A 13,688-nucleotide genomic window follows, 5' to 3' on the forward strand; every position below is an offset into this window, starting at 1 on the left:
GCACCACTGTACTTTCCTGTTCATTTAATAACCCTTCTGTTTTATTGCGGGTTAAATTCACCAATTTTGAGATTAAAAAGCTTTCAAATATATTGGAACATGCAAATTTAGTCTGGTGTTTCAGTTCCAATTCTTTCCATTTCCCAGTTTTGAAGTTCAAAAAGCTAGAAAAAATAGCCTTTTAAAAAATGTGAATAAAAAAAAATTATGATTTTTTTTTTTTTTTTTTTTTTTTTTTTGCTGGCCTTATATTTGTTCTTTTTTTAATATGTGGTTAACTTCTTTGCACTTGTGTGACAGTTGTGTTAATGTTGAAACTTGACTTAAATGGGTTGTTGGGCCAAGAAAAGACATTTTACATATGTACATCTTTAATTTCCTCCATACATTTCTTTTCATATAGACATTTTGTACATCTGTTCACACACACAAAATGGCTGTTGTTACATTCACAGACTGATGTTTTCACGGATGATGATTTTTTTATTTTTTATTATTGATAAACATTGAACATCTGTGCATCATTGGTACTTTCCACTACCAATTGGCAAACCAAAGTCTAAACATGAAAATGTGACTGAATTTTTTCTTGTCCTTTTTAATCTAAAAGGGAAAAAAGGGGGGAATCCACATTTTCCATATATTAATTTTAGACTGATCAAATCCAAAATGGAAGAACTACAAGATAGAATTTGATTTTTTTTGTGTTTTTGTACTTCCATACTGCGAAAATCCATGAGTAATTGAGAACCCCTCGGAAAGGTTTTTAATTGCCGAGAGATGCCACAAAATGGTGGCAAAGTGCTACTTTTTTATAAGACAGGCTGATGTCGTGTGTAGCTGAAGCTCCTCCCCTCAGTTTAACTAAATTCCCTGGCACCAAGATGCTATAAGGTGGCACCGAAGCAATACATTTATATCAAACAGGGCTTTGTCTTTGTCTATGCCTTTCTGTAACTCTTCCAGTCTCTCTGTTGCATTCTTGTGATGACACGTTAAGCTCAGTGGCCGTTTGCCTCTGAGAACATCCTGTCCTGTCTGAAACCTCACCACTGAGCCTCAGGTGTCACTGGAGTGTCATCAGCAGGTTGCAACAGCGATACTGGAAAAGTCACACAAAGACATAGAGGTGGAATCCTCAGTTATGTTTACAAATCCAACAATTAGTCAATTAATCAACAACTGATCAATTATCAAATGAATTGATAACTATTTTGATAATCGAGTCATCATTTAGAGACCTTAACTTAGAATTGTCCAAATCCTTGGAATTTCAGCCTCTCAACAGTAAATATTCACATATTTTTGGAGTCCTCCATGAAAGTAGACTGATTTAGCTTTGTTTTATCAAAGTAAGACATTTGCAAAAATCTGCTTTTACTTTGCAAAGCAATAATCAACATTTTTGGTGGCATTTTCTGACATGTTACGTACCAAACCTGTTACCATTTTGTGCACTGTCAATTTGAAATAATGTCCTGTTTTTTAATGAAGCAATGGAAATAAAAGAAAAAAAGAAAAAACATTTACTTGATTCATCCATCCATCCATCCATCCATTTTCTGAGCCGCTTCTCACTCGGGTCGCGGGCGTGCTGGAGCCTATCCCAGCTATCATCGGGCGGGAGGCGGGTTACACCCTGAACTGGTTGCCAGCCAATCGCAGGGCACAAACAAACAAACAAACAAACAAACAAACAAACAACCATTCACACTCACATACACACCTACGGGCAATTTAGAGTCGTCAATTAACCTACCATGCATGTTTTTGGGATTTGGGAGGAAAGCGGAGTGCCCGGAGAAAACCCACACAGGCACGGGGAGAACATGCAAACGCCGCACAGGCGGGGCTGGGGATTGAACCCCGGTCCTCAGAACTGTGAGGCAGTTCATGTAAGACGCTGCAACGCTACCCGTGAATCCCCTCTGCCTTCCACCTCTGACCACGAGGTCTGCCTTAGCATAGTTGTTCCCCGGTCCCCAAGGCTGTTGTAAGGATTCTGCTACAAAGATAATGACGGGTGAGCATCCCTGGCCTGCTATGTGTGGATTCCGGAGCATTATGCGACTGACAAATAACGAATCTTGAAAGTCTCACCATCTCGCCCGTGAAGTTAACTGCTCTGTATCCAGGCTTTGAAGTGACCTATGAGAGTTAATATTCAAGTAATTTCCAACTGTTGCTGGGGTTCGGTGTATAGCACTTCAGTCCTACGCCGCAGTCATAAATAATACAGCAGGAAGACACTATTCATATTTAGTGTCTCAATCATTGAATGTTATCGTGCTATATCAGGAATATATGAGGCCAATACCAGTTTTGACAAGGCCACCACAACTTGGCTAAAAAAAAAAGATCAATGTCGGACCCTGGTTTGATAAAAAGAAAATCAGTCACTTTTTCAATATTTGATTTTCAATTGCCTATTAATTAAAAATGGAAATACACAGATTATTAAGGCCTTCCATGCATCAGCCCATCTTGTATTCTTTTGTTTATCTTTAGTCACACCAACATTGTGTTTGTCACACAGGCGTAGGGTCCGGTGGGCAGGGGTCAAGCATGATGCTGTTCGGGTCGCTAACCGTCACGGCGCCATACGATTCGTCAAAGTCGACGTCCTCATCCCAGAAGCGCTGGTACGTGATGTCCGTGTCCTCGCCGTCCCGCCGCGCCGCCGGCTCCTCCTTGCCCAGCACCCGCTTGCGGTACGTCCGATACGCCAGGATGAGGACGCCCGCCTCGGCCGCCTGGAAGAGCGCGTAGAGCAGCGGGAACATGTACATGCCGCCCATCAGCTGCGGCGGGAAGGCCAGCTTGAGGATGGCGGTGCACAGCTGCACGTTCTGGCAGCCCGTCTCCAGCGAGACGGCGCGTCGGCTGTTGGGCGGCAGGCGGAAGAGCGCTGCCAAACCGTAGCCCGCCGCGTAGCCGCACATGGGCATCAGCAGGGCCACGACATACACGGACGGCGGGATGGCCGAGAGCAGCTCGGGGCCCAGCAGGGCCGCCGTCAGGATGAAGAGCAGCACCAGGGTGATGAGCAGAGACCACAGCGACGCCTGCGGAGACACCGCCGCCCCGTCAGGTACGTACGGTCATGGCGACTCAGGGGCTCCCCGTTGCTAATCAAACGGCCACAACATTAATTAGAAGTACTGTCCTTTCTCGTGTATAATGTGCATTTTTTTCCCCTCAACAATTTTCAAAAATCAATAGTGCGCATTATACATAGGGATAGGGGCAAATGGAAAAAAACTAACATTTTATAAATGTATGCCGCCACCTAGTCGTTATGAAAAAGCTGTACACTTTCATTCTAAAATGCCACCGCCACCCAGTGGTTATAAAAAAAAAAAGTGTAGCCTCCACTTTCATTCCAATATGACAGGGGTACGTATGACTGCATATATGTACAGTTGTGCTCATAAGTTTACATACCCTGGCAAAATTTGTGAAATTATTTGGGTTTTTTTTATGTCTGAACAACAACCACCATTAATTTCTTTATGCTTATGTTTTGTTTCATGATAATGGTTTTCTGAAATGCTTGACCGTTTAATTTAAATCCCATTAAAATTAAATTAAATGTGTTACGCCTCATCCTTCATGTTTTCTTTGAAGAATTGTACCCATCTTACAAATTCTGCCTGGGGAATCAAACATATGAACACAACTGTGTGTTTTCTCATTTACCAAATAAAAGTAGGGCTGTGAATTTCAAAATAAGAGCAAGTAAATAAAAAAAAAAAAAAGGATTACGTGTTCAAATAAAGTGCTTAACTTCAGAATAATTATTTGAAAAAAAACTAACAAAATACAGATAATACTTCGTTTTGATTATATGAATAGAAGCAAAATCATGCATTGTAAAAATGCATTATACATGGGTAGAAGCGTTTTCCAGAATTTTGAGGTCAACTTTGGGGGTGCGCATTATACACGAGAAATTACGGCACAGCTCAGCGAATGATGCCCAATACAGAAAACGGACATTTCAAAGATAATGCTCGCTTTTGAGACATTCATTCAATAATTTGATAAATAAACTTGTCAAGTTACAAAAGCTCAAAAAAATATTTTTTTTTAAATTGGGAAAAAAATAATTCTGTGACCAAGCTTGTAATTAAAAATACTTGTATAGTGGTGCTTTGAGATACGAGTTTCATTTGTATGATCCGGATCTTTTCTAAAATTGTCTTTTCACATTGCAATGAATGGAAATGCCTTGATCCGTTCCAGCTTCCAACCCAAATCAACAACAAAAAGTACTGCATATTTTAATTCAAAAAAATGGCACTACATAATATTGTACTTCATAAAAACATACAGTAATGACACAATTAAAGAGAATTAAAAATAAACCGTTTTTGTCACATTGCATCAATTGAATGGCCATTGTGCTGTTCTTTCTGAACTGTTCTTTCCTCCTTGGCCAACTTGGGGCAGTATAAGACTGACAGACAGAGATATAGTGTTCAATAGGACATCTCAACTGTTCAAACAGCTCATCAGTACGGCACTAATATCAGTTTTTCCATATATGATGGAGTGCCGTTATATTGTCTGTCTACATGTATTGCTGCACCATTTGTGTTCAATCTGTTGCTTAAAGGATTATAGAACCGCAACATAGATGTTTTGGGGGTTAAAAAAAAAAACACAAACAGAATGATACAAATGTAATCAAAATTGCATTAAAACGTCATTTTTACTGTATTTTATTTTTCTTCTTTAAATTGTACAACCCCAATTCTAATGAAGTTGGGACGTTGTGCTAAATAAAAATAGAATACAATGATTTGCAAATCATGTTCAACCTATATATATTGTTTTTAGCAAATAATCATTAATTTAGAATTTTATTGCTGCAACACGTTCCAAAAAAGCTGGGACAGGGTCATGTTTACCACTGTGTTACATCACCTTTTCTTTTAGCAAAATTCAATAAACGTTTGGGAACTGAGGACACTAATTGTTGAAGCTTTGTAGGTGGAATTCTTTATCATTCTTGTTTGATGTACAGCTTCAGCTGTTCAACAGTCCGGGGTCTCCGTTGTCGTATTTTACGCTTCATAATGCGCCATACATTTTCAATGGGAGACAGGTCTGGACTGCAGGCAGGCCAGTCTAGTACCCGCACTCTTTTACTACGAAGCCACGCTGTTGTAACACGTGCAGAATGTGGTTTGTCATGGTCTTGCTGAAATAAGCAGGGGCGTCCATGAAAAAGACGTTGCTTGGATGGCAGCATATGTTTCTCCAAAACCTGTATGTACCTTTCAGCATTAATGGTGCCTTCACAGATGTGTACGGTACCCATGCCATTGGCACTAACACAGCCCCATACCATCATAGATGCTGGCTTTTGAACTTTGTGTCCATAACAGTCCGGATAGTTCTTTTCCTCTTTGGCCCAGAGGACACGACGTCCACAATTTCCAAAAACAATTTGAAATGTGGACTCGTTGGACCAAAGAACCCTTTTCCTCTTTGCATCAGTCCATCTTTGATGAGCTCGGGCCCAGAGAAGCCGGCGGCATTTCTGGGTGTTGTTGATAAATGGCTTTTGCTTTGCATAGTAGAGTTTCAAGTTGCACTTACGGATGTAGCGCCCTTTTTCTGAAGTGTTCCTGAGCCCATGTGGTGATATCCTATACACATTGATGTCGGTTTTTGATGCAGTGCCGCCCGAGGGATCAAAGGTCACAGGCATTCAAGGTTGGTTTTTGGCCTTGCCGCTTACATGCAGTGATTTCTCCAGATTCTCTGAACCTTTTGATGATGATATGGACCATAGATGATGAAATCCCTAAATTCCTTGCAATTGTAGGTTGAGGAACATTGTCCTGAAACTGTTCGACTATTTTCTCACGCACTTGTTCACAGAGGTGAACCTCGCCACATCTTTGCTTGTGAATGACTATGCAATTCAGGAAAGCTCCTTTTCTACCCAATCATGGCACCCACCTGTTCCCAATTAGCCAGTTCACCTGTGGGATGTTCCAAACAGATGTTTGATGAGCATTCCTCAACTTTCTCAGTCTTTTTTGCCAGCTGTCCCAGCTTTTTTGGAACGTTTTGCAGCCATAAAATTCTAAGTTAATGATAATTTGCTAAAAACAATCAAGTTTATCAGTTTGAACATTAAATATATATTGTATTCTGTTTTTATTTGTTTAACACAACACCCCAACTTCATTGGAATTGGGGTTGTACATCACACACACACACCCCAATTAAACACAAACACAATCTCCAATGTGCATAACAGGAGGACAAAGTTTATCCATGTGCTTGAAGTTGCACCGTACTGCAAATCTGTTTCTAATATTTTGAACCCATGTTAAATGAGAAAATTCACCATGATTGCGCTCCATCACATCGTATCACAGCAAATGCAGGAAACCACGCAAATGAAGCGCTTTACCTTCAAGACGGTGTCAGCCACGCGCGTGTAGCGGTAGCGCAGCATGACGCCGAGGCCGATGGGGATGAGCGTGCTGCACAGGGTCAGGATGATGGCGCCGAAGGGCATGAGGCTGACCACAGGCGTGTTGATCCACGCGCGGCTGTAGATCCACAGGCACAGCGGCATCAGCACCAGCGCCAGCAGCGTGGACGAGATGGTCATGACAATGCTGTTGGCGGTGAGAGCGCACGGTCAACTTTGGTTTGCAACCTTCTAGAAAATTATAGACAGTAGGACCTTGTCTTATGAGTTATTTGTACTTTGTTCTTATGAGTATTATTTTGTAACGAAATCCGTAACACAATTTACACGTACAGTGAACACCTCCCAGCTCATCAGTACAGCACTAGTATTAGTTGTTCTTTGCAGAGGATAAAGAATATACGACTGAGTGTTGTTATACTGTCTGTCTACGTGTTGCTGCACCGTGTGTGTTCAGACATTTGCTTAGAGGGTTATAGCACCGCAACATAGATGCTATTTAGTGTTAGCTTTAAGCTAGCAGATTTCTCAGAAATATACAACCTTTTTTCTTAAAAATGTACAACTTATGTCAGAAATGTAATTTCCATCCATTTTCAACACTGCTTATCAGAGTTAGGGTCGCGGGGGGAATTTAATTTTCTGCCTATATTTTACGTTTTAAAACAAAAATTTAAAAAACTAATATTTCTTCAAAATAAAATTTTTAAAATCCCCTATATATTTTTTTTTTTCTCCCAAAATTTTTATTTTTTTCAGGATAATATAATTACTGTATTTCTTCAAAGCACTTTAAATATTTTTGGGAAAAATATACAACTTTTGTTCTTGAAAAACTACAACTTTCCTAAAACTATATGAATATATATACTCCTTTTTCTCACATAAATATCTTTATTTTTTTCAACACAGAAAAACACAGTTGGAATCAGAACCCTCTTTATTGGCTAAGTTTGTTAAAACAGACAAGATTTTTTTTTTCTTTGTTAGTTAGAGCCTCTCTAGTACTGGAACAACAAACTGTCTTGACCGTTCATGGCACTGGAGGGAGGCTCGAGTTGTGATACTACAAAATATACATTTAGGACAAACACCAATGTTCATGTTGGGCAGTTGTGACATGATCCTGATCAACAACAACAAGTGTGCAAATGATGAAAAAGATCCATCCATCCATCCATTTTCTACCGCTTATCCGAGGTCGGTCGCGGGGGCAGTAGCTTTAGCAGGGACGCCCAGACTTCCCTCTCCCCAGCCACTTCATCCAGCTCTTCCGGGGGGTTCCCGAGGTGTTCCCTGGCAAGCCGAGAGACGTAGTCTCTCCAGTGTGTCCTGGGTCGTCCCCGGGGTCTCCTCCCGGTGGGACGTGCCCGGAACACCTCACCAGGGAAGCGTCCGGGAGGCATCAGAATCAGATGCCCCAGCCACCTCATCTGGCATCTGACTAAGGGCAGCGGACCAAACTCTGACATCGGTCGTACAGGGACAGAACAGCACATATCAGGGGGTTCGGTACCCCATACTCCCGAAGCACCCCCACAGGACTCCCCAAGGGACACGGTCTAACCACCTTCTTCAAGTCCACAAAACACATGTAAACACACTGGTTGGGCGAACTCCCATGCACCCTCGAGGACCCTGCCGAGGGTGAAGAACTGGTCTACTGTTCCACGGCCAGGACGAAAACCACACTACTCCTCCTGAATCTGAGATTCAACTTCCCGACGGACCCTCCTCTCCAGCACCCCTGAATAGACCTTACCAGGGAGGCTGAGGAGTCTGATCCCCCTGTAGTTGGAACACACCCTCCGGTCCCTCTTATTAAAAAGGGGGACAACCACCCCAGTCTGCCAACCCAGAGGCACTGTCCCCGATGTCCACGCGATGTTGCAGAGGCGTCTCAAGTGTGGTGCCAAGTGTACGTGTGGACACCCTTATGCTTGAACACGGTGTTCGTTATGGAGTCTAATAACAGAACATCGCTCGGGTTCTGATCGGGGGGCCGTTCCTCCCAATCACGCCCTTCTAGGACTCACTCTCATTGCCCACGTGAGCATTGAAGTCCCCCAGCAGAACGATGGGAGTCTCCAGCACCTCCTCCAAGGACTCCAAAAAGTGTGGGTACTCTGAACTGCTGTTTGATGCATAGGCACAAACAACAGTCAGGACCCGTCCCCCCAGCCGAAGGCGGAGGGAGGCTACCCTCTCGTCCCCCGGGGTGAACCCCAACGTACAGGCGCCGAGCCGGGGGGCAATAAGTATACCCACACCTGCTCGGCGCCTCTCACCGTGGGCAACTCCAGAGTGGAAGAGAGTCCAACCCCTCTTGAGAGGACTGGTACCAGAGCCCAAGCTGTGTGTGGAGGCGAGTCCGACTAAATCTAGTCGGAACTTCTTGACCTCGCACACGAGCTCGGGCTCCTTCCCCGCCAGAGAGGTGACATTCCATGTCCCTAGACATTCCATGTCCCTAGAGCCACCTTCTGTAACCGGGGACCAGATCGCCAAGGTCCCCGCCTTCGGATCAAGGTCCCCGCCTTTGGCCCCTCCCACAGATGGTGAGCCCATGGGAAGGGGGACCCACGTTACCCTTCGAGCCCCACCTCCAGGCCTGGCTCCAGAAGGGGTTCCCGGCGACCCGCGTCCGGGCAAGGGAAACCTCGATCCACTTATATTTTTCATCATAGGAGTCTTTTAGCCGTGCTTTGTCTGGTCCCTCACCTCGGACTTGTTTGCCATGGGTGACCCTGCCAGGGGCGTGAAGCCCCAGACAACTTACCTCCTAGGATCATTGGGACACACAAACCCCTCCACCATGATAAGGTGACGGCTTCCAGGAGGGACAAAATGATGAAAAAGATTATTTCTTCAAAATGAACAAGAGTGATGTATTTCTTTTCTTATACTCCACCTTTTTCCCCAGCTCTTTCTCTGTCCAACCAGATTCCGTCCTCGGTGAATGTTGACAGGAAATCAGATTTTCTGTCAACTTCCCACAAGTCAAGAGGGTAAAAAAAAAAAAAGTACAACAATGTTCACCTGTCTGCGTATTTCCACGTACGTGACGCCACTTGCATCCATCCTCCGCATCCATTCCTGGGTTACTCCTCTTATTAATGATGGGAAATCCCCTCCGCTGACGTCTTCTCCAGAATGATAATCATCACATTACCAAGATCTTCAACATCCCCATTTGCTTCTCTCTGACCGCATTTGTGTCAACATCTTGCTCTTCTTATTTCAAGCGACCATGTTCCTTTGTTTGCGGTAGATGAAGGTCAGACTGTAGTTTATGAGCAATTTATGGAGAAATGTAAGAAATTCCAAAGGGTTAACATACTTTTTCCTCCCACTCTATCTCTGAAAGAATCCCATCATCTTTGAACCCATTCCAGAGCTTTTACTCAGGTCTAAAACACTTATTATTATTATTGTCAAGTTTTGGTGACAGTTTTTTTTTTTTCACCTTTTCTAAAATGCCCTTCCGTCGTAATTTATGCGGTTTACTTAAAGTGGCTGGCAATAAAAGTGGAACTAACAAAAAACAAAATTGATATTGCCACATATGGCATTGTCATCATTCCAATGCAGTATCGATATGGCGACCTCAGACAGCACTACTGTAAGGGTGCACCCCGCCTCTCGCCCAGAGTCAGAATCAGCGGTTCAGAAAATACATGGATGACATCTTTTTTCTTGGGGGGGAAAAAATATGAAAAATATGCACTTCTTAAAATATAATTCCGCTTTCGTTATCAATGTACTTTGACAAAGTATATCATATTGTTCGTGGTACACAACGATACCTTGACTTACGAGTGAGCCGACTTATGAGATTTTCAAGATACGAGCCGTTGCTTGGCCGATTTTGTTCTTTTATTATCTTGAGTTACTATCAAAAATTTGAGTAATAAATGGTTGCAGTCAACTTAAAGAGAATTGCGCTTTGTGTATCGAGCCAAAGGACATAACTTCTCAAAGTAGCTTCATGCTAACAGGCAATGTAAAACGCCAGAGACGGGCTAATGAAAGGAAGGGAGAATTGAATGCAAACGGTGGAGCAACACATGTAGACAGACAATATAGCAATACTAATAAATGTATATATTCTTTGTTTTTACTACAAAAAAATAGCTCACTTAGTCAATTACTTGTGACTGTCACTTTCATGTCTTTATCGTGTCTTACTGCCGCCTAGTGGCCAATGAGCGCACACCAGAAGGCGTCCAATGTCAACGGGTATTGAAGCATGCAATCATGATGCACAAACATATGTTATCTTATGTACAATACTGTGGAGTGCTGTGTTTGTCATTTAAATAAAATCCCCGGATGTGACCGGCAACCAGTCCAAGGTGTGCCCCGCCCAAAGTCGACCAAAGTCGGCAAGGCTCCGGCTCGCTGCGACGCCGCACAGGATATGCGCTTTACAAAATGGAGGGCAGCACGGTGGGCTCATATTAGATTTTCATCCATCATAGTCTTTGGTATGAATATTTGGATAATTTTGTCATCTTAATATAACATTTTGGGGAGCACCCTAAAAATATGATTTTATTTTAATGATATATTTGTAAATGTGATTATTTCCATCTTAAAAAAGTATTTTTTATTCATTTTCAGTTCAGAATCAAATGTTCTGTCATCTTAATAGCAGTTTTGGAATTTTGAATGGATATTTTAATATTTTTGTAATCTTAAAAACTGGTTGATATTCAGTGGGAACATTTTCTCAACTTGCTTATTTGGCCTGCAAAATGTTTATATTTAATAATTTCCCTCATCATAATATTCGTTTTTTTGTCCTTCATCACGGTACTTTTGTATGAATATTTATATATTTTTGCCTTTCGTCACGTCATCTTAATATTAGATTTTTGGTGGAATTTTGATCCTCGTTGGGAAGAATACCTCCACTTGAGATATAGAGCTATAATTAGAAAAATGCGATTATAAAAGACATCTTGATTTTTGCTCTCCAATGGGCTCATCCTGTCCATTGCATGCGATCGGCTGGCCGCCAACCCAGGTGGGCTCTGAGTGCGCTCTGACTCTCGCCCGAGCTGAGACCGAAAAATGAAGTTTGGCTTGAACGGTTCCTCTGCCATTCCCACCCCTAGTCGACAACTTCGTTTTTTTTTTTTTTTTGTATTGGGTTGTTTTTGCATAAAAGTGACTTCTAGAGTGGGGCGCGCAAATTACCTGAGGTTCATCTCTCCGTGCACCAGCAGCGACATGATGTTGGACAAGTTCCCTCCGGGGCAGCAGCCGCACAGCAGCACGGCCACGGCGGCCACGTCGTCCAGGGAGAAGGCCAGCGCCAGCAGGAAGGCGACCAGGGGCATGATGACGAACTGGCACACGGCGGCCAGCAGCACCCCGACGGGCCGCCGGATGTGCTCGCCCAGCTGGCCCACGTCCACCGTGCAGCCCAACCCCAGCATGGTGAAGCACAGCACCAGACCCACGAACACGTTGATGCCGTGGCTCAGCGGGGAGTCCCAAAAGGCGGGCACCAGGCGGAGCGCGTCGGCGGGGGAGTCGGGCGGAGGCGAGCCCACCGTCAGCTCCGAGTGCCCCCCGGGCGGCGGTGCGCTGGAGTTGTCCATGGCGCGGCCGCTCCTCTCCTCTCCGCTCTCTGTCTCCTCGTCTTTACGGTGCCATAGTGAGCGTCCACGCCGCGAGACTACTGGAGAGGAAGGACCGACCCCTGGTGTGCGGGAGCCCCCTTTTTATAGCGCACCCAGCACGTGTGCGTTGTGCGTGCGTGCGCACCCGTCAGTGCGCCGTGCAGAGCGTCATCCGCCCAAAGCTCAGGAAATCGAATCAAATCACACACAAACGAAGGACAAGCTGATCTGATGCTAAACTGCATTTGACACGCCAAATGCACAATTGGGATCAGATTCGGATTCAACTTGCTTTGGCATAACACACTCTGACCCTGTGTACAAAAAGGCAAGATTTGTTTTTTGAAATCAGTTTAAAATCGGAGTTATTAATGATATTTTTCTTTTATTAGTTAATGTTTATTTTATCCCTACGGGTTTCACTGGTTTACATGTCAATAACAGATTTTTAGAAACAATAATTAATAATAGTAATTATCCATACATATAATACAATTTAATGTCTTTCCTCATAATAGTTTTTTAATGAATATTTAAATATTTGTATATTATTTTGGGAGTGGATATTAATGAGAAAATGTTTTAATAAATACCAACAAATATAGTTGATGTGTTTCGTTTTTTCATTTTATTGTGTGTTCATTTCTTAGATTTATTATTTTTGTCTTTATGAATGTGATGACCGTAAATACATGCTTGAATCGCTTAAAACCGTATTTATATTCAAATTATTTTCTTTCATATTTCCTGTCGTCTTAATATTAGATATTTTTATTTTATCATCGTATTTTGTTTGAGTATTAATATTTTTGTCATGTTATTACATTTTTGGGGAACATTCTCTATAATGAAGAATTGTTTTCCAAATTTTAGTTATGTAATTGTAAATGTGATTCTGTATATATATATGTGTATATGTGTGTGTATATATATATATATATATATATATTTATGTATGTATTTAAATTTGTTGTCATCTAATATCTGAATTTGTGGGTTTGATGTCCTTAATGGGAACATCCTTATGAAAAATACCTACACATGTATAATTTAAAAAAAAATACATACACATGAATTATTGCCATATATGTATATATAGGAGACAGGAAGCACCACTGTGCATGAAAAAGCTGTGAAAAGAAAGTGTCGATTCTTTCCAAAAAGTGCCCCAGGCTGTAAAACCCAAATGGCGCGTCGGCTTCGTTGGCCGCCACGCTGCATTTTTCCACCATATAAAAAGCATGTGCGCATTTTCTGCACCAGTGCACGTCAACATGAACATTTTTGGTGGCGCAAAAAAAAAAAATAATAGCACGGAAGAGGAGGGTTTATATACTACATAGGACAGAATTCATGAGTCACTTGAAAATAGATTTATTTACAAAACATCTTACAAAATGAACGAATTCCCCTGCTATATTGTGATTTTATTGACGCAATCTTTTTTTAACAGGTTTTTTCAGTGTACTTCCTGTAATGCCCTCGCGTGTGGGAAAGGAGAGCCACAGTCATCGATGCAGCCATTTATTGAATGCAGGGAGAACAATATAACAGTGAGCGCACTCACACAGAAGCTGCTGTCAACCACAGCTCACGGCCAG

At 42.5% G+C, this 13,688-nt stretch overlaps 1 protein-coding gene across 1 annotated transcript; it reads right to left on the reverse strand.

The window, feature by feature from the left end:
- Positions 1-2,528: 2,528 nt before the first annotated feature.
- On the reverse strand, positions 2,529-12,066 carry slc10a4 (solute carrier family 10 member 4). The gene is made up of 3 exons (XM_061684322.1): positions 11,660-12,066; positions 6,434-6,644; positions 2,529-3,065 (listed from the first exon to the last, which is right to left on the reverse strand). Exons 1-3 carry the CDS (start codon positions 12,064-12,066, stop codon positions 2,529-2,531), a joined length of 1,155 nt encoding a protein of 384 aa, XP_061540306.1.
- Between the last annotated feature and the right edge of the window lie 1,622 nt (positions 12,067-13,688).

This window comes from Phycodurus eques, chromosome 8, assembly GCF_024500275.1.
Source record: "Phycodurus eques isolate BA_2022a chromosome 8, UOR_Pequ_1.1, whole genome shotgun sequence".
In the NCBI taxonomy this organism is placed as follows: Eukaryota; Metazoa; Chordata; class Actinopteri; order Syngnathiformes; family Syngnathidae; genus Phycodurus; species Phycodurus eques.